Source organism: Maniola hyperantus, chromosome 26 (assembly GCF_902806685.2).
Source record: "Maniola hyperantus chromosome 26, iAphHyp1.2, whole genome shotgun sequence".
NCBI classification, from domain to species: Eukaryota; Metazoa; Arthropoda; class Insecta; order Lepidoptera; family Nymphalidae; genus Maniola; species Maniola hyperantus.
Window position 1 is genome coordinate 3161842 of NC_048561.1, and position 22257 is coordinate 3184098.

The 22257-nt window shown below is 39.9% G+C and overlaps 1 protein-coding gene across 1 annotated transcript in view; it reads right to left on the reverse strand.

Annotated features, from left to right (window-relative positions):
- Positions 1-1283: 1283 nt before the first annotated feature.
- DCTN1-p150 (dynactin subunit 1) overlaps positions 1284-22257 on the reverse strand; it is a 53558-nt gene continuing 32584 nt past the window's right edge. The window contains exons 25-33 of the mRNA XM_034982314.2: positions 13076-13197; positions 12154-12192; positions 11242-11274; positions 9679-9763; positions 8688-8850; positions 6920-7039; positions 4424-4534; positions 3126-3226; positions 1284-1432 (exon numbers count right to left, since the gene is read on the reverse strand). Coding sequence (XP_034838205.1) covers positions 1351-1432; positions 3126-3226; positions 4424-4534; positions 6920-7039; positions 8688-8850; positions 9679-9763; positions 11242-11274; positions 12154-12192; positions 13076-13197 — 856 coding nt within the window. The 3' untranslated portion in view covers positions 1284-1350. The remainder of the gene's footprint in view (positions 1433-3125; positions 3227-4423; positions 4535-6919; positions 7040-8687; positions 8851-9678; positions 9764-11241; positions 11275-12153; positions 12193-13075; positions 13198-22257) is intronic.

The following is a 22257-nucleotide window of genomic DNA, read 5'->3' on the forward strand; positions in this document are numbered from 1 at the left end:
AGGTCATTTTTTAAGCATTATTCATTTATTCCTACTTATTTTAAATGCCCTTAGCTTGTAAATCTTTTCAGAAATGCTTAATAAAACACATATCATTGCAATAAATAAGCGTTTATTTTGTAATAATTTTTAATAAATTAGAATACATAACAGTCGCTTCAGTACTGAGTTAACATACATATCACCAATTTCGTCACTGGCAGTAAGCGAGACCGTGGCCGAGTGGTCAAGGCATCGGGCGCGAACCCAGAAGATGCAGTTTCGATTCCTGCCGGTTACGCAATTTTTGATTTGTATTTAAAAAATATTTAGTAAATTAGAATAAGTACAAAAACGATAATTACAACAAGTGCATACGCATCGAACCACAGACCATATGTCTTTAGCGTTAAGGTCTAAAGTGGCGTGAACACGAGCGTATGTGAATACTATGAAATGTCTTTTATAGGTGACGATTTGTCGTCACGATTGTACTACAGTTTAGTTATCGAATAAGATTTCGAGCAAGTATAGTATAGTGATCGCAAAAAGTAGTAAATTGAAGCTGCCAATGTGAATCAACCCTTAAGCTAAGATCTATAGAGCGCAGTTTGACTTTGCTCAGACTTAAGATTGAGTTAAAACGAGACAGATTTATGTGAGATATAGCTGTGTCGTTTTAACTCTGTCTTAAGTCTAAGCTAAGTCAGAGTGAGGTCTATAGGTCTCACCCATAGGCTGAGATCTATAGAGGGCACTTTGACTTTGCTCAGACTTAAGATTGAGTTAAAACGAGACAGATTTATGTGAGATATATAGTTCTGTCTCGTTTTAACTCTGTCTTAAGTCTAGGTTAAGTAAGAGTGCGCTGTATAGATCTCACCCTTACCCTATGATCTATAGAGGGCACTTTGACTTTGCTCAGACTTAAGATTGAGTTAAAACGAGGCAGATTTATGTGAGAGATATAGCTGCTCTGTCTCGTTTTAACTCTGTCTTAAGTCTAAGCTAAGTCAGAGTGAGATCTATAGATCTCACCCTTAGGCTGAGATCTATAGAGCGTACTTTCACTTTGCTCAGACTTAAGATTGAGTTAAAACGAGACAGATTTATGTGAGATATAGCTGTCTCGTTTTAACTCTGTCTTAAGTCTAAGTTAAGTCAGAGTGCGCTCTTAGAGCCGTCTCGAAGGACCTACACGATGAGTTTGATTACGATTTATTTTGATATACATAATAACAAGAAGTTAATAAATTAATTATTTATTCATTTACACTTTTATTATAGCTATGTAAGAAGAGTAATAGTAAATAAATTATTTATTAATTCATATAAGTCTCTATTGTTCTAGATAATAATATTCTCTTCAGTTCAAGCAGCGCAGACGGTCCCGTCAAACGTCAGATCTAATTGAACCTCGTCCGATTTGAGATCCGATACGATTTCACGTAACCTGTAAAATGAAATGGATACAGTAAGTCGTAGACGGAGTAAAAAATCTAGACAAACAAACGTTTGCTTTCTCATTCACACTAAAAAGAGAGCACAGATAAAGTTACTAATGTGATAAACAGTGACAAACAGTCGGCCTGCAATCTTGACTTTGACTATTTTTTTATTTTATTTTTTTATTTATTGGATATTATTACATATTAAATTACATATAAAATACAGATAAAAACAAGTAATAATTAAGTAGACCTAGGTTTAGTAGACGTATGAATGGGCAACCCCTGCACTAGTAAACACTGTATTACAGTGGGTTGCCTTCTCCATTTCTAAAAACTTGAATAAATGTTATTACAATTTGGTGCTCTAAGGTCGGACATGTTATACCCGATATTACAAGTGATAGTGGTGTGCATGTATGCGAGTGCGTGTGTGCGTGTGTTAAGGTGTGTATGTGTGTGTGTTTGTGTGGGTGCGTGTGTGTGTATGTGTATTATTTGTTGTTTATATTAGCTAGTTTGTTTCAATCATATTATTTTAAACAGAAGATCCTCAGTTTCGTTATAATTTAGAGCATTGAGATATTGACTATATTACTTACCGCGCTAGCTGCGAGGGTGTGACGTAGATCGTATCATCGCTCATGGACTCAAGTCTCTCGTTTTAAGACCTCAAAGAAGTCTGCCTGCAATCTGGATTTTGACTTTGATTTTGACTACACAACTCACCGCGCCTAGCTGCGTGGTTGTGACGTAGATAATGTCATCGCTCATTGTATCTCGTTTTAAGGCCTCAAAGAAGCAATCTCGACTTTGACTTTGATTTTGCCTACATAACTCACCGCGCTAGCTGTGAAGGTGTGACGTAGATCGTATCATCAGCTCAAGTCTCTCGTTTTAAGACCTCAAAGAAGTCTGCCTGCAATCTGGATTTTGACTTTGATTTTGACTACATAACTCACCGCGCCTAGCTGCGTGGTTGTGACGTAGATAATGTCATCGCTCATTGTATCTCGTTTTAAGGCCTCAAAGAAGTCTGCCTGCAATCTCGACTTTGACTTTGATTTTGCCTACATAACTCACCGCGCTAGCTGTGAAGGTGTGACGTAGATCGTATCATCAGCTCAAGTCTCTCGTTTTAAGACCTCAAAGAAGTCTGCCTGCAATCTGGATTTTGACTTTGATTTTGACTACATAACTCACCGCGCCTAGCTGCGTGGTTGTGACGTAGATAATGTCATCGCTCATTGTATCTCGTTTTAAGGCCTCAAAGAAGTCTGCCTGCAATCTCGACTTTGACTTTGATTTTGCCTACATAACTCACCGCGCTAGCTGTGAAGGTGTGACGTAGATCGTATCATCAGCTCAAGTCTCTCGTTTTAAGACCTCAAAGAAGTCTGCCTGCAATCTCGACTTTGACTTTGATTTTGACTACACAACTCACCGTGCTAGCTGCGAGGGTGTGACGTAGATCGTATCATCGCTCATGGGCTCAAGTCTCTCGTTTTAAAACCTCAAAGAAGTCTGCCTGCAATCTCGACTTTGACTTTGATTTTGACTACACAACTCACCGTGCTAGCTGCGAGGGTGTGACGTAGATCGTATCATCGCTCATGGGCTCAAGTCTCTCGTTTTAAAACCTCAAAGAAGTCTGCCTGCAATCTCGACTTTGACTTTGATTTTGACTACACAACTCACCGTGCTAGCTGCGAGGGTGTGACGTAGATCGTGTCATCGCTCATGGACTCAGGCGCTGGGAACTTGATGGTGCCGATGTCTACCGACCGATCGGTCAAAGCCTGCGAACAAAAACATCGATCAAGTGAGAGTCGGTCTCGCACACGAAGGGTTCCGTATCAACTACAAGAAATATCATTTATGATTTTTTTTTAATATTCATGGCGGCTATTTTGGCTCACTCAATCTTCTCAAAGCGGGCACTCATCCCATCTGAATCCGTGAAAATACGGTTATAAAAAATATCTACGTCATATGTCATATAAGCCACCATACAAATGGTTCGATGACTATTTATCATTTTTTTTTTTTTTTTTAATAGACTAAGCAGCTTTCGCTGATGCGTCTATATCAGAAGTGCTTCGAGTCGTCCAAATGTTTGTCCAGTTATTTTTTGTTTCAATTCAAAGCGCCTCACCGAATATACCGGGAATCAAAATTGGCATTTTGATTTTCCACGATAAGAAATACCTTGTAATGTTATCAATATAATATTATTAATGCGAAAGGTGTGTCTGTCTGTCTGCTAGCCTTTCACCGTCCATCCGTTTAACCGATATTGACGAAGTTTGGTACAGATATAGCTTGCATCCCGGGGAAGGACATAGGCTACTTTTTATCGCGGAGTTCCCACAGGATTTTTAAAAACCTAAATCCACGCGGACGAAGTCATCATCATCATCATTCTCATCTAGTGGTCAATATATATCTTGACAGACAGAGAGACGGAGCCTACCTACCTACCAAAAGAGATTGCCCATTTTCTTAGGAGCTTTGGGCCCCCCCTAATATAATTGTTATGCCACCATGGTTTTAATTTTATTTTGTAGACAAATAATTAACTCTTTATATTCTGCAAACGATTTCTATTTATTCACCCTGGTTATAAAGATATCTTATATTTTATATTGCTGATATTGGTAGCTGATAGGTTATATTTAATTAATACTTCTTCAAAATAAATGCATGTTTACGATTCTAACTGTAATTGTGGATATTTTCAATAAAAGAGTGAAAAAAAGTCGTTATAAAACATAATCGTAAAAAAATAACACATTTTTTAAAAATTTAATTTAAGTTTTGACACGACGCCACAAAAGAGGGCCCGTTCACGGGCGATCTCCTTTCATGATTCTAGATCAATGGGATGTACCCTATAGGTTTTCTTGAAAGACACTACGGACAGACAGACAACGAAGTGCTCCTATAAGTCCCGTTTTTCCTTTTGAGGTGCGGAACCCTAAAAACACAATACTTACAGCAGTGAGCTCAGGAGCCGGGAACTCGGTGAAGTCCGCCTCAATGCACCGCCAGGGTCTGTGGATGGAGACCAGGCTTCGTACTTCTGCCTGCAGCGCTGACAACCGCTCCTGTCAAGAACATATCACAGGCGACCAAATAAGTCACCAGAACTGATATCATAGTGTTTTTATACAACAACGGGTATACAAACATTTTTTTTAAATTTATAGACTAGCGCTTGTATGCAATCAGATCTGATGGCAAGTGATGATGCAGCTTAAGATGGAGCGCGTTTGCCTAGGAGATGCCTATTCACTCTTGTCTTGAATTTATTTATTTATTTATTTATTTTATTTATTTTATATCTAATTAGAACGGCAGTGCCACTTACACTAACTAGATGATTAATAATAAATTTAAATACAAATAAAGGTACAAGAAAAAAGACATAAAATACAAAACGATAAAAGATCAAAGAATTTTGAATATGTACGCTGAGAACATTGAATGACATATTCATGCAATGCTTTCAGCGTACTTCAGTAACTCCCGAACCAGTATTATAGACCCATCATTAAATGGGTCCCATTGAGCATTATTGCCCAAAAGCGCGTTGAATGATGCTAATGAACGGGGTATTGAATGTACCTATTGGCACAACGTAGGGTCCTGACGATCACGGCCACCCAGACCCAGAGGTATCCGGCAGGCTCGGGGCCACCTGGGTCGCGCCGGACTACGAGACCTTACAGATCCTCATCGGACACGGCTGTTTCCGGGCGCGCCTGCATAGGATGACGTTGTGCGAGAGCCCGGCGTGCGAGTGCGGCTTTGGCGACGAGGATAGGCACCATGTGCTGTGGGAGTGTCCCCTTTATGAGGACTTGCGAGTGACGATGTTGGATGGGATCGTACGCGGGGAAGCGGGGCCGGTCTTCTACACGGACCTCGTCTCATCGGCGGGGAACTACAACCGGCTACAGGAATTCGCGCACCATTGGCATAAGAGGCGAAGCAGCTCGGAGCGTACAGATGCCAGGCACCACGGAGGAGCAGCAGCGGAGATCACAGCTGTGTTAGTGACGTCTAGCCCCCAAGGGGGGAGAGTGAGCATAAGGGACAAGGAAGAGACAAAATAATTTGTAGGGAGTCAAGGCGCCCCGGGAAAATGCCAAGAGCAAGTACCGAACGGGCGCCCTCCCGCGATTCGGCCCATATAACCGAGAGGTTGGTGGGGCCATGGGAGGTGGAAGGTTGATACCTGTTGGCAACACCAACAAAATTTAATCTCTAAGATTATGTCAGTCAGTTCGACATAAATTGTCAATTCACTCTCTTACATTTTACCGCTGCCTTGTCATCACGTATCGCTCGCTTCGCTGGAATAAAATAGTGTGTGCCACATTCACCTAATCCTCGAGTTTTCTTTATTTATTTATTTATTTCTTTATATATAGTATATTTTTATTATTATTATTTTTTACTTATCAGTTTAATTATGTAGATTGACTTAATTAGCTTTTAAGATTTATTGTAGTATTGTGATCAAATAAGTTTTTTCTTTCTTTCTTCTTTCAAAATAATCCACCCAGTGCCTAAACGCCACATCAGTACCCATGTTATAATTGGAGGGGAAAACTGATGCTGGAAGAGTGTTCCAAATCTTCAAAATAATCAAAAAGTTTGACGACCTCCCTGGCGCAGTCGAGAGCGCTGTGGTCTTATTAGTGGGAGGTCTCGGGTTCGATTCCTGGCAGGGGTTTGGAATTTTATAATTTCTAAATTTCTGGTCTGGTCTGGTGGGAGGCTTCGGCCGTGGCTAGTTACCACCCTACCGGCAAAGCCGTGCCGCCAAGCGATTTAGCGTTCCGGTACGATGCCGTGTAGAAACCAAAGGGGTACGGGTTTAATTAAAAAAAAAAAAACTGCCATACCCCTTCCAGGTTAGCCCGCTATCATCTTAGACTGCATCATCACTTACCATCTGGTGAGATTGCAGTCAAGGGCTAACTTGTATCTGAATATATAAAAAAAAGTGAATGAAAATAGATACCTCAAAAGGGTTTGAACATTTTTGTATGGAACCTGGCATAACTACAAGTCCGCCAATTAGAAAAAACCTTTCGGCGGTCCCATATAATAAACGTGAGTTTTTTTGCTCGTTTTTGTAGATAACTAATCCCGTGGGACCTCTTTAATTCTCCAGGATAAAAGTAGCCTATGTCCTTTCCCGGGATATAAGTTAACTCTGTACCAAATTTCATCAAAATCGGTTGAATGGTTGGGCCGTGAAAAGCTAACAGACAGACAGACAGACACACTTTCGCATTTATAATATTAGTATGGATGGTACGGAACCCTTCGTACGCGAGTCCGATTCGCATTCGGCCGGTTTTTTTACTTTAATTTCAAACGGCGGACGTGTAGGTATGCCAGCTAGTTTCAGTGCCTTTTCTCTATAAAAAAAATATTTCTGAAAATCTATAGATTTCAGCCTAAGATTGAAAGCCCACCTCTAACTTGTGCCGCGTCTCTCGCTGCTTCTGTTTATGTAGCTCCAACGCTTTGCCGTACTTGCCGGGGTCTTCCGGGAACTGCACCAACCCCGAGCGGGCCACGAATAGTGTCCATTCCTGTCACAGAGAATTCAACTCCTAGAGTACGCATATACAAGGTTTTGCATGAAACAAAATCGTAAAATGTTGGCGGGGGACAGGGGAGAATGCTAAGAATATTAGCCATATTAAATGACTAATATTCTTTCCTCTCCAATTAAGCGTCAAGCTTGTGCTAGGAGTAGGTACGACAATAGTGCGACGGGCGGGGTTTGAACCGTCAACCTTTCGGTTTTCAGTCCACTCCTATACCGGTTGAGCTATTGAGGCTCGGTTTTGTTGTGATTGGTGGACTTAAAAGTCACGTAATCAAGACAATGTGCGGAATGAGGGTACGTTGAACGGGCGTGGGTCGACTTTTATGCTAAGCAAGTGCCTAAGCTTGGCGAGCGGGGGTGTTCGGCCGCGTCTATAGGTGGTGGTCTGTGGTTCCTGTGCACCAAAAACATCAATCAAAGCCTGGTGCGCGATTGCCGTAGAATGACAGCTAAAATGTCACGATCGCAATCACCTCTGATTGGTTGACGCTCGCTCACTATTGAGTATTGACTTTAACAGGAATTGCACAAATTCAGCCAATCACAACAATTGAGATTGTAATAATGATTGATGCAGGTTTCCCGCAATCTGTTTGCGTCCACTGCTGGACATAGGCCTTCCCAAGGTAAGGTAATGTAAGCCCCCCCCCCCCCCCCTCCCCCTCCACGACTCGATGATCTGATGCGAACTATATATATAAATCCATACGATACAGGGTGTAATTAAAACGTTAACAAAAACGAAGACAGGTGATTATAGTCATGATGATTACTAATAATAAAAAACACGATTTAAAAAACCTGCGGGGCGATTGTGTAAAACCTGCATCAATCATTATTACAATCTCAATTGTTCTGATTGGCTGAATTTGTGCGATTCTTGTTGCAACAATGCATTGTGGCCAATAGTGAGCGAGCATTAACCAATCAGAGATGATTGCGATCGTGACATTGTAGCCGTCAAACAACCGCGGTAGGCAGTGGCGTGCACATAATGCGAAGCTAGGGTAGGCATTACTTAGTTAAGTTACATTTTTACTGAATGTCATGATGAAAAATGAGGGCGAAGCTATTTCAACTTGGGTAAGCAGCGCTTTTATGCCTCTATGAACTGCTCGCCACTGGCGGTAGGGCCTCTGTATTTTTAAAAGTTCGCAATGTATTGAAAATAAAATATCCGACTGACGCTAGAGGTCAACGAACGTTGCGTAGATAGGTGCCGCATCGTAGGCGGGCATTGACCCCGACTTTTGCACGCTATACATTGCGGGTTTGAAAAATACTAAATCCTTCAGGGATAGTACTTTTATTACATACACTAAGAGGACAATGGTTAGTGTTATGTGGCGTGTTTATATTATTACTTCCCATATAATAAATGCGAAAGTGTGTTGGTTTATCTTTCAATCACGTCGCAACAGAGCAACGGATCAACGTGATTTTTTTGTATGGGTATAAATTAGCACCTGGAGAGTGACATAGGTTACTTTTATCCCGGAAAATAAAAGAGTATCCACGGGATTTTGAAAAATCTAACGACATCACTCGGGTCACGCGCTTTTCAAGGCACTGAAGGCCTACGAGTATATAGCACGAGTAGATTATAGGTCTGTAGCAAGTCTACTCACAGTCTGCAGCTTGGCTAGCTGCACTTCCAGCGCTGCGGCGGCTTGGCGGCGATGCTTGGCGGCGGGAGCAGCTGGATGGTGCAGCGGCCGCAGCGCTCGAAGCGCTGCACGCTCCGCTTTAGCGCACGCTGCCACTCGCGCCACGCGCTCCCTCTCCACGGTCCTGAGAAAAACAAGCTCTTTTTTATTATTATTCAGATACAACTTAGCCCTTGACTGCAATCTCACCTGCCCCCCTAGCATGGGCAGGAGACAAAAATTTTATCCCCCAATTATATCCACTGACGAGGGATGAAATTTACTTGTCCACCTCTCAAAGCACGGCAACAGGGGAGAGGAGAAGTTTATCCCTAATTCGGGGACAATTTTATCCTCGACATTAGACGTGGGTTTAAGTTTATTCTCATAGAACTTAAAAAATCAAAACATGTCTCGCGGTACCTGTTGGGTTTAGGTTATGTTTGGGTTGTGTTTGGGATATGTTTCGGTTGTGTTTGTGTTATGTTTGGGTTGTGTTTGAGTTATGTTTGGAATATGGTTGGGAACTCCAACATAAACCCAACATAGGTCCCAAATACCAATTACCATTAACCCAATAAAGGTAAAGGAAAAGATCCAAAAACCGAAAAGTCCCCCGTTTTATTCACTGTGGATAATTATATCCACCCGTGAGCCCATGCTCGGAGAGTGGATAAAGCTGTCGGAGGGGATAAAGATTTTATCCTTTCCCCGGGGAGAAAATTATATCCCCGCCCATGCTAACCCTGCTGGTGGTAAGTGACGATGCAGTCTAAGATAGATGCGGGCTAACCTGGGAGGGGTATGGCAGTTTTTAATAAACCCATGCCCCTTTGGTTTCTACACGGCATCGTACTGGAACGCTAGATCGCTTGGCGGCACGGCTTTGCCGGTAGGGTGGTAACTAGCCACGGCCGAAGCCTGCCACCAGAAAATTGTAATAGCAATATCTATGGATCTCAAGGGTACTCACCAGCTAAGCACTTTGAGCTGATGCTGCAGAGCCTCGTTCACCTCTCCAGCCATGATGCCTGGCGCCACCTTCACCGGCGTCTCTTCTACAACACATGGACAATTACTGTATTGCTATCTTCTTCTAACATTTCAGGAGAGACAGAAACAGAATGCTAGATGTGTAAAAATGTGAAATTACACATTTTTACACAACCATACTATAGTTTTAGTATTTTTTGTAGAATCAGTTCGAATATTAGACAAATGTTTAGTTTTTGATTTATTTGGTTATTTAAAGAAAATTGATTAATCATTATGTTTAGTTATTTACTCAAATCAGAACATTATGTATAGAACAGAACCTGGTTATATACACAATCCACCATGCAAATAACATTGAGAATAAAAATATAAAAGAATCAAACAAAGCAAATTAGTTATTTCTCATCGAATAATTCGAAAAATCGTAGTACCAATTGATTTGGCGTTCCAGTACGACGCGTGATACCGCCTTGCAACCTATTGTTAGGGGTATAAGTATAGGTTTTGAAACTGCCAGACCCCTTTCACGCTATATATAGAGATTGTATGGGGACCAGTAGTGCCGCGACAGCACTGTTGCGGCAGCACTGCTGCTTGCAGCGTGGTTCGGAATCATACCTTAAGTTTGCTGGCATCTTAGATTGTATCGCCACTTACTATCAGTCGGGTGATTCGTTCAGTGATCATCACTAAATGAAAGCCTTCATTCTGCGATGATCACTGGAGTTAGCGAATCACCTCGCAGAGTTCCTTATGTAAGGTCTAACTAAGTATAGGTGGACTTTCGAGTCCGTGTAACTGACACTGCGACTGATCGTCACAGAAAGACTAATGTCATAGTTCACGACAGTTAGACTGGGGGCACACGATGCGTTGCGGCGCCGCACCGCAAAGATTTCACCGTATCAGCGGGCATACGAGCGGTGCGGCGCCGCAACGTTGTTATGTCGCAGCGACGGACAGTGTCCTTCCTTGTGACGCATAAACAACTGAGCGGTGCCGCTTCGAGCGACGTCGCAACGCATTCACCCCTCCCCGCCTCGTGTCGGTGGTTGCAAGTCCGGTGCGGCGCCGGAGCGCATCGTGTGACATGCCACAGATATTTCTATATAAGGCTCCGCTCCCGCACCGCACCGCCGCCGCAACGCATCGTGTGCCCCCGCTCTTAGGGAACTTGTAACAATACCTCAATAGCTCAACAGGTAAAGGAGTGGACTGAAAACTGAAAGGTCGACGGTTCAAACCCCGCCCGTTGCACTATTGTCGTACCTACTCCTAGCACAAGCCTGACGCTTAGTTGGAGAGGAAAGGGGAATACTAGTCATTTAACATGGCTAATATTCTTTAAAAAAAAAACGTTGAGGCTTCGACGTCACTGGCAAGCGTCAAATCTTAGTACATTGTAACATGATAGTCTAGGTTGGAACACGCTCGCCTATAAGATCAACATATTGAAACTATAGAAAAACCTGCAAAATAACGGTAAAACACAAACATGCTGAACCGAAATGGATGCAACATCTATTAGTGTATAGCTTACGCGGCGCAGAAGGCGGCGTCGCAGTCACCACCGCTAAACAAATGTAAACGCAGTTATAATATTTTAATTAAAGAGTCCTACCTACATCATCGTCATGATCAACCCATCGCCGGCTCACTACAGAGTACGGGTCTCCTCTCAGAGTGAGAAGGGTTTTGACCATAGTCTACCACGCTGGCCATGTGCGGATTGGTAGACTTTACATACCTTTGAGAATTTTATGGAGAACTCTCAGGCATGCAGGTTTCCTCACGATGTTTTCCTTCACCGTTAAAGCAAGTGATATTTAATTACTTAAAACGCAAATAACTCCGAAAAGTTAGAGGTGCGTGCCCGGGATCGAACCCCCGACCTCCGATTAGAAGGATCACAGCTTTCTACCTACACTTTAAGGAAATTCCGAAATGAAGTTTTAATATAAAAGATATATCAAAAATACCGGTCCGGTGCCAGTAGGATTCGCACATGAGGGGTGCGATGGTACGGAACCCTCGTGTGCGCGTCCAACTCGCACTTGACCGATTTTTGCAATAAGTTCCGTTAGTTAATAAGTAAGATAAATTGCAGAAAACAAAACGTAAGCTTAAAAAAACCGCTTCAAAAAGTAAAACAGGTATTATTATTGAATGTAATAGAAGATTATATAGATTAACTGTATATTATGTATAATTAATAGTATATAAGTCCCGCAAAGTACTATTGCGCTGGAACCATTTATCATTAACATCGAAATGACGTCATTTGACGTATATTTAAGTAAAAATATACCATCGGCTCGAAACTTCAGTCTAGTGCTGACGTGACTAAAATGGCGGCCACGCGCATTAGCAATTTCCGGGACTTATATTCGAACAGTAAGTGATTCTACAACCATGCAGTTAGACACTTAGAACACGTATACGAAGTGCTTACGTATGTACGCGTCTCGCGCTGCAGCCGGTGACGTCATCGCTGCACACATACATATTGCATATCATTTATGTTATAATGCCTACATTTTGAGATCTCACTCGCCATTTTAACTCGACGCGTCAACTGTCATGTCAAAAGTAAGGTTCACCCGCAGATTGAGTAAAAAAGGTAGATTGAAGTACTGTGTAACCGCGTATGAGATAGCGATAGCACGACGTAACGATGAATAACACGACAATTATTACCACTGTTTAGTAGTCAAATAATAGAAAGATTTTTTTTATTTTTATTAATAAAATCATCTATAATATAAAAATGAATCACTAAATGTGTTGGTCATCGCAAATCTCGAGAACAGCTGAACCGATTTCGCTAATTCTTTTTTTATAACATTCCTTGAAGTACGAGGATGGTTCTTACGGAGAGAAAAATTTAATTCAACCTCCCCGTCAATTTTCTAAACTCAGCTCAGATCAGCTAGTTTAATAATATAAATATATTTAATTTTTAGCCAAAAAACAGCTTTGCAGTCTTGCATAAAAAATAGTAATTTTTTAAAGTATTATATATATTCGATTTATAAAAGTCGAATTGAATGAAGACAATAAATAGTACTATGTGCCCTGCCCATTGCCACTTCAGCTTCGCAAGCCGTTGAGCTATGTCGGTTTTACTCTAGTACAATGGGCAGGGCACATAGTTCGTACAACCGATAGACGTTGGGGTCCCAAGGTGCTGGAATGGCGACCTCGCACCGGAAGACGCAGCGTTGGAAGACCCCCACTAGGTGGACGGACGACATCAGACGAGTTGCAGGGAACCGCTGGATGGCGGCGGCGCAAGACCGTGGCGTGTGGAAGTCCCTACAAGAGACCTAAGTCCAGCAGTGGACTTCTATAAGTAACATTAGAATGGAACTTACCATGGTGTGTGCCTCTCTTAGCATAGAGTTTCAACTTGTCTCTGAGCGCGCCCCGCTCGCTCTCCAGCGAGTCTATGTCTTGTTGGAGGTGGTCCATTGTCTCCTCGAACTCCTTCTCTTTCCTATAGCATAGAAACAAGACAGGTGATAGAACTGATGATAAGATACCACGAAAAAAGTAAATAAATAAATAGTACTACCCGGTCAAGCTAAGTTCCTCACGTCGATTAAAAATTAAAAAAAAAATTAAAAACTCAACAAAAGTGGCAGACAAAAATTCGTAGTACGTGTATCAGTGGCAAAGCATAGCCTCAATAGCTCAACGGGTAAAGGAGTGGACTGAAAACCGAAAGGTCGACGGTTCAAACCCCGCCCGTTGCACTATTGTCGTACCTACTCCTAGCACAAGCTTGACGCTTAGTTGGAGAGGAAAGAGGAATATTAGTCATTTAACATGGCTCATATTATTAAAAAAAAAAAAAGATACGAACTTACACGTACTACGAATTTTTGTCTGCCACTTGTTGATTTTTTTTTTAATTATCGACGCGAGGTGCAAACTTAAGCCTCGTTTACAGAGACGCGGGGCGTCGCGCGTTGCGATGGGCGGCGCGGCCTGCACTCAATTTAAACATATGGTGTTGTTTGAGTGCGTTTACGGAGAAGCAATTTGTGACGTTGTAAATTTTGAACTACTAATTAGCGTTTCGCTTTTAATTAAAATCTATTTTGTTCAAAGTATGTTGGTGCCACCTAGCATCAAGGTGCAGAACTACGCGTGGGTCGATGTTCAGAGTTCATTCGAGCCACAATAGATGGCGTTTGCTTCGTTGTCAATTGTCGTAAAAATAAAACAAAAATAATTAAATAAAACCATAATATCATTTGTTTATTGTTAAGTCATTAACAAAACGGTTCTTATAATATATCCTTAGGTTCCGCAAATATTCAAAAATGAATTGGCTTTATGATCAAACTAAATGAGAGCGGCCACACTCGGGTTGCGTCTGGCAACACCGATTGGTGAGATTTAGAATTTTCCTGGAGTCAACATGTGAAGACGAATTTTTTTCGTTCCAGGAAAATCTCATTCTTTTTCGCCCATGGCTTCGCCTGGGAAAATACAATAGTTATAAATTTTAGTCATCCTAACGTATTTCAATGTTTCATCAATTATGGTGAGTGAAAAATTAAGTAATGTGGATTCGACAAAATGGCGGTTTGGTTAGAGAAAATCCTAATTTTATGATTTCATTCCAGTTCCAGTTATTTTATCTTCCCAAATAAATGAGGATAATGGGTTGTGGGTGGACTTCTGAAAACCATTGGTGGCCAGGAGTTCAATAGGTGAGTTGTGTTTGATCGGGAAAATTCCACGTGTCGAAATTTTCACACAGCACAAATTATAATCTTGTTTTTCTTTGTTACAGGGTTTACGTTTACGTTTTACGTTTACGTTTACGTTTACGTTTTACGTTTACGTTTACGTTTACGTTTTAGTTTCCGTTTTAGTTTTCCGATTTACGTTTACGTTTTCGGTTTTCGTATTTATTTCTTTTGCACATTCACGTTGACAACTTAATTGCTATGGATAAGACTTGGTAAAAATCTTTGTAATGAAACATTTCGGTTGTGAAGAATCAAATAAATTGAGTTTTGGATCTTGGCCGATGCCGTCCAGCTACCCTGCAGTCTTCGCACCTACAAGTAAGCAAATGTTTGTATCCTGGAACTGTTTAGTGAACCTTCTTAGTGTATGTGTACAGTAAGAACCCTGTCTTTACTACTGAGCTTTTATTTTGAAACAATTTTATGAATTTTACTGTGTCATTGTCTATTCCATGCCAATGGCATCTTAAATTTAAAACATAGATCTTATGTACTATCTACCTAAGTCATTCTAATGTATCTAAATTAAGTCTTGGCATTAAGCTAGAATAACTAAGCATTATTAGCCATCATTCTGTATTAAGCGACCCCGGTAAAAGTTACATTAAAAACAATTTTGCCTAACATCTAGCAAATTTCATTTATAACACCTCATATGCATTACAAGGGAGTCGACGGCTAGCTTCTATTCTTTACTAGGTAGATAGATCAAGTAAAGTAAATTAAAATTATTTTTTTTTCCTCTAATCTTTGTAAGGTGGTAGATTATTCCGTATCCGGGTATATTTCTATTCCGCCCAATTTACCACCCTTACAAATGGCGCCCAACGTGGGGCGCCATTTATATTGATAAAATAGTTAGGATAGACTTAAGAATATTGTTTTTGTTGTGTATTTTGCTTGTGTATATTTAATAGTTTAAATAACTTCTTTTGTGTTTGTGTTTAACCAATTTGTATAAGGCTAAACATAGACAGTTACACAAGCTCGATATTTTGTTAAATGTGTTTTGACTTAACACAATGGAACAGACTTTTGCCCAGTTTCATTCACTTTTGAAGGACGAATTGTGTTATGAGGTATCCATTCGTTCCGAAACTCCAGCACCTACAGTGCTAGGTTTAAAGAAACAGTTAAAACAATTAATTCAGGAAATTCCTTCTGAATCAATTTTAGAGACAGATTTCTCTTCTGAAAGTGAGTTAGGGGTTATTACTAAAAAACTTCAAGACTTAGAAGATTTATTAAAAAAGTGTTCTGACACTAAAGATAGACATGCCCTCTGTAGGTCTAAAGCTTTAGCTTCACATTTGTACTTTAGAATTTTGAGAATACAGTGTTCCGAACTCAGCTTAATAAGTAGGAAGAGTGAATTACATACAAAGTTGCAGAGTTTGATTTCCAGATTAGATGCTGACAATGAGTCGTCTCACGACGAATCACTGGATTCCGAGAGTACCGCCGTTGACTGCACTGGTGATAAAAATGTGGCCAAGTGGAAGTTAAATTTCAACGGACAGGGTGATCCGCGCAGTTTCATCGAACGCGTTGAGGAATATAAAAGATCTTATGGCGTTTCAGATGGAAAATTATTTGTTTCTGCATTTCATCTTTTTACAGGCCGAGCATTGTTATGGTACAGAGGCAACAAATGTCAAGTTTCGTCTTGGTCAGAATTGAAAACTTTATTTTTAGAGGAATTTGATGCAGTAGATTATGACTACAGGTTGCTAGGTGAAATTCGAGCAAGAACACAAGGCTCTGAAGAACCTGTGTCTATCTATTTCGCTATAATGTTTTGCATGTTTTCAAGGTTGTCAACACCACTTTCCGAAGAACAAAAGTTACAAATTTTATTACATAATATTCGCCCTTTTTACTCAGAACAATTAGCTCTTGTTGACATTAAGTCTGTCGCAATGTTGAAGGAAAAGTGTCGCAAACTAGAGGCTGCGAGGCAGCGTTCCGCCTTATTTTCTGAGCCTACTAACAGTAAGGCAACTTTAAGTTCAGAGTTTGCTTACAAACAAGTGACAAAACAGATAAACACACTTTCAGTCACACCTGCACCTAAGGTTGATACAAGTAAAGGCACTGATTTTACGAAAACAAATAAACAACTATGTTACAAGTGCGGCAAGGGTAACCATTCCTTTAAATTTTGCAGGACAGTTCCGAAATTTATTAGATGTTTTTCGTGTGGACGTCAGAACTTTACAGTAAAGACATGTCCAAGTTGTAGTAAAAAGGCGATTAGTAAACCCGCTCCGGACAAAAATTCAAAAAACTAATTAGTAAGAACTGTGCAGAGACACAAGTAAAGAACTTGGTCATTAACAACAAAACATCCCTTTTACCTGACACAGTTCTGTATTCAGTGGATAAACGAGACTTTAGGCCACATTTAAAGGTTTTTGTTGACGGTTTTGAGATTACAGGTTTACTAGATTCCGGTGCTTGCGCGTCAATTTTGGGTAACCAGGCGCACAAGGTTTTTTTGAGATTCGGTTATAAATTGCATAGCAGTATTGATACCACATTTTCAGTGGCAAATGGAGACAAACTTGATTGCATGGGTTATATGTTTATTCCGATTACTTATAATTCCGTAACTCACATAATAAAATTTTTTGTAGTACCCTCTATAATAGCGGATGTTATTTTTGGCTGTGACTTTTGGAAAACATTTCAGTTAGCCCCTGGCATTTTTGATAATTTAGAATTAATTAAGGCACCTTCTCAATTTTACAATATTTGTGCGATTGATAATAAACAAATTCATACCATCACTTCTTTTGAAAACTTATCATCTCAACAGAAAGAATTAGCCCAGTCTGTAGTAAATAAATTTTTAGATATTTCTTCAGAGAAAATTGGATTGGGTAGAAAAAAATTAATTGAACATGTTATTGACACCGGTGATGCCTTGCCAATAAAAATAAAACAATATCCACTTTCTCCCGAAAAGAAGGAAGCTTTAAGTAAAGAGTTAGATAGGATGCTGGAAATGGACGTAGTTACTCCGAGTGAAAGCCCTTGGAATAACCCAGCAATTTTAGTGAAAAAGGCAAATGGAGACTGGAGATTTTGCCTAGATTGCAGGAAATTAAATTCAGTGACAAAGGGGGATTCATACTCAATACCGTACATTCCACAAATTCTAGATAGCTTGAAAGAGGCAAGGTTTTTATCATCGATTGATTTAAGTTCAAGTTTCTGGCAAATTCCGTTAGCTAACGACTCTCAGGAAAAAACCAGTTTTACAGTTCCTGGTAGAGGGTTATTCAAATTTAAAGTCATGCCGTTTGGCCTATGCGGTGCACCAGCACGACAGCAGAGGTTAATGGACCAGTTATTTAATCAAAATTTTTGTAGTGATATTGAAAATGGAATAGTATTTTGTTATATAGATGATATTGTTATTTGTTCTGCTGATTTTGAAACCCATTTAATTTTATTAAACAGAGTTCTGGATAAACTAAAAATGGCTCAACTATCCATAAATTTTGATAAATGTAATTTTTTTCGAAACTCTTTGAAATATTTAGGGTATATAGTGGATGAATTTGGTTTACGCACAGATCCTGGAAAAGTTGCCGCAGTTTTGAACTTTCCGACCCCAAAAACTGCACAGGAGGTAAAGATTTTCCTAGGCACTTGTTCTTGGTACAGGCGCTTTATTAGGAATTTTTCAACCATCGCTGCACCACTCAATAGACTAACGAGTAAAGGAAAGAACGCACCTAAATTTGAGTGGAGCGAACAGGCAGAGGTAGCATTTAATACATTGAAGAATGCGTTGGTAACCGCACCTGTTCTTGCGGTACCGAATTTTGAAAAACCATTCAAAATACATTGTGATGCTTCTGCATATGGTGTTGGCGGTATGCTAACGCAAGAAACCGATGGTTGCGATCATCCCATTGCGTATGTCAGTAGGAGCCTAAATAAAAACGAAAGGAATTACAGCGCGACGGAACGCGAGGCTCTAGCTGTGATTTTTGCAGTGGAGAAATTTCAGGCTTATTTTGGTTCCAAGCCAGTCACAATTATCACAGACCATGCATCCCTAAAGTGGTTCTTAAATTTAGAAAATCCCTCAGGACGACTCGCCAGATGGGGTTGTAGATTATCACAGTATAATTTTGTTATCGAACATAGGAAGGGTTGTGATAATGTAGTTCCGGATACCTTGTCGAGACTCATACACGTAGATGTAGTTGGTGATCGTAATGATAACTCTAGTCAACAAGTTTTGGTAGATGACTGGTATGACAAAACATTTAATGGCTGTAAAATAAATCCAGCAAATTTTCCGAATTTTTGTATTTTGAACGATAAACTATATCGTTACAGTAAATGTAAATACCAGCTTCTCAGTGAGTTCGACTGGAAAGAGGTAGTCCACAAGAACGACATCCTTAGAATTATGCAACAAAACCATGCAGATGCAACTGCAGGTCATTTTGGTGTGTTCAAAACTCATCGCAGATTATCCCTCAGATATTTTTGGCGTGGTATGTATAAGGACGTGGTTGAGTACGTTAAGAATTGTGATACTTGCTCTGCGTATAAACACACGACATCAGCCACTCCAGGTCTGCTAGGGAAGCCTAAAGTCTGCGAGAGACCTTTTCAGGTCATTTCGGCTGATTTAGTCGGACCTTTGCCTAGGTCTAAATCAGGATTTACATTTCTTTTTGTGGTGACGTGTTGTTTTTCGAAATATACAATGTTGTTTCCGTTACGGCGTGCCACAGGTGCCGCTGTTGTTAAAGCGCTAGAGAATTTTGTATTTTTGAACCATAGTGTTCCAGAGACTGTGATTGTGGACAATGGGTCCCAATTTACAGGATCTGAATTCCGTAATCTCATTAAGCGTTATAATATTCCGAAATTACACTACACACCACTGTACACTCCGCAAGTTAACCTTGTTGAGAGGTACAATAAGGTTGTTATGACTGCTGTAGCCGCTTTTGTGAAAGATAACCACAGGTCCTGGGACGAAAACCTGTACAAGGTCCAGTTCGCCATAAACAGTGCGGTTAATGAATCCACTGGATTCTCCCCGTTCTTCCTTGTCCACGCTAGAGAACCGGTCTTAAATGGTTCCTTCTATAAGGACACGGATAAGGAGTACGAGCCCGGAATTCCAAGGGAGGAATACGCAGGAAAGTTTGGATCTTTGGAGGACATATTTGGTCAGGTTAGGAGAAATTTGTTTCAGGCTCATGCAGAGTATGCAACGCATTACAACTTAAGGCGTAGGTCTGCAAGCTATTCTGTTGGGGATATAGTGTGGAAAAAGACCTATCCACAAAGCGACGCTACAAATTTTTTCGCAGCTAAGCTGGCACCTAAGTATGAAAAGTGCAGGGTTGTCAAGGTTTTGTCACCTTTGGTTTACGAACTAGTTAGAGTAGCTGACAACCACCCAATAGGCACTTGGCATATTAAGGATATTAAGAAGTAGATATTTGCCATTACTTAGTTTGGTCTAAACTGTTTGAATATTTAAGTTATCAATATTCAATTAGGAATTTGTATGAGTGTAGTGATGTTCTGAGTTAACAGTTACATTACCATGGTTCAGTTGAGGAGGAATGTAGTGGATGTATGTAGGGATGAATATGTGATGATTGGAATGCTTGTGGTAGACCAACCGGTTGAGAAAGTAAAAATGCAAATATCGTACTTTGGGGATAACGAAAAGGGGGGGTTTTGTGTTTTGTTTTCGTTTTCCTTCTAGATAATGGATCATTTCTGTTATTTTTCCGATTCTGTTCCGAGATCTATTTTCTAGGAGAGTTATTTCGTTTTTTTTTTTCTCATATTCCGATTTTGATTCGGTTTTATTTTTCCGAATGGGATAGAGAACGGTTGCCATATCAGATGGACCCGTTCACAACCAGTTTTTCCGTATTTGTTGAGTAACAAATATTAAGATGGTAGTTTAAAAGAGTGAACCACCGTAGGCCTAGACGCATTCTATCAGTCAGCTGAAGAATGATGCCAAGATGTTTCCACTCAAGTGTCTTAGACACCATGAAGTTTTTTGTATATATTCTTTTTAGAAGTTAGGGTTGTGTAGTTAAGTATAATGTATAAAACCTTACACTGTTTTCAGTATATTTGTTTTGTTAGACAATTTTCCTTGTTAGTAGTAGATGTGCGTTCACGCGTAACTTCTGTGTTTTTTTTTTGTTTGTTTCAGGCAAATTGTTAGTAGTTGTTGGATGACGCTGAGGGCAGCGTGGTTCAACCTGTTGAACCTTTTCGTAGGAGGGGAAGTATTGTGACGTTGTAAATTTTGAACTACTAATTAGCGTTTCGCTTTTAATTAAAATCTATTTTGTTCAAAGTATGTTGGTGCCACCTAGCATCAAGGTGCAGAACTACGCGTGGGTCGATGTTCAGAGTTCATTCGAGCCACAATAGATGGCGTTTGCTTCGTTGTCAATTGTCGTAAAAATAAAACAAAAATAATTAAATAAAACCATAATATCATTTGTTTATTGTTAAGTCATTAACAAAACGGTTCTTATAATATATCCTTAGGTTCCGCAAATATTCAAAAATGAATTGGCTTTATGATCAAACTAAATGAGAGCGGCCACACTCGGGTTGCGTCTGGCAACACCGATTGGTGAGATTTAGAATTTTCCTGGAGTCAACATGTGAAGACGAATTTTTTTCGTTCCAGGAAAATCTCATTCTTTTTCGCCCATGGCTTCGCCTGGGAAAATACAATAGTTATAAATTTTAGTCATCCTAACGTATTTCAATGTTTCATCAATTATGGTGAGTGAAAAATTAAGTAATGTGGATTCGACAAAATGGCGGTTTGGTTAGAGAAAATCCTAATTTTATGATTTCATTCCAGTTCCAGTTATTTTATCTTCCCAAATAAATGAGGATAATGGGTTGTGGGTGGACTTCTGAAAACCATTGGTGGCCAGGAGTTCAATAGGTGAGTTGTGTTTGATCGGGAAAATTCCACGTGTCGAAATTTTCACACAGCACAAATTATAATCTTGTTTTTCTTTGTTACAGGGTTTACGTTTACGTTTTACGTTTACGTTTACGTTTACGTTTTACGTTTACGTTTACGTTTACGTTTTAGTTTCCGTTTTAGTTTTCCGATTTACGTTTACGTTTTCGGTTTTCGTATTTATTTCTTTTGCACATTCACGTTGACAACTTAATTGCTATGGATAAGACTTGGTGAAAATCTTTGTAATGAAACATTTCGGTTGTGAAGAATCAAATAAATTGAGTTTTGGATCTTGGCCGATGCCGTCCAGCTACCCTGCAGTCTTCGCACCTACAAGTAAGCAAATGTTTGTATCCTGGAACTGTTTAGTGAACCTTCTTAGTGTATGTGTACAGTAAGAACCCTGTCTTTACTACTGAGCTTTTATTTTGAAACAATTTTATGAATTTTACTGTGTCATTGTCTATTCCATGCCAATGGCATCTTAAATTTAAAACATAGATCTTATGTACTATCTACCTAAGTCATTCTAATGTATCTAAATTAAGTCTTGGCATTAAGCTAGAATAACTAAGCATTATTAGCCATCATTCTGTATTAAGCGACCCCGGTAAAAGTTACATTAAAAACAATTTTGCCTAACATCTAGCAAATTTCATTTATAACACCTCATATGCATTACAAGGGAGTCGACGGCTAGCTTCTATTCTTTACTAGGTAGATAGATCAAGTAAAGTAAATTAAAATTATTTTTTTTTTCCTCTAATCTTTGTAAGGTGGTAGATTATTCCGTATC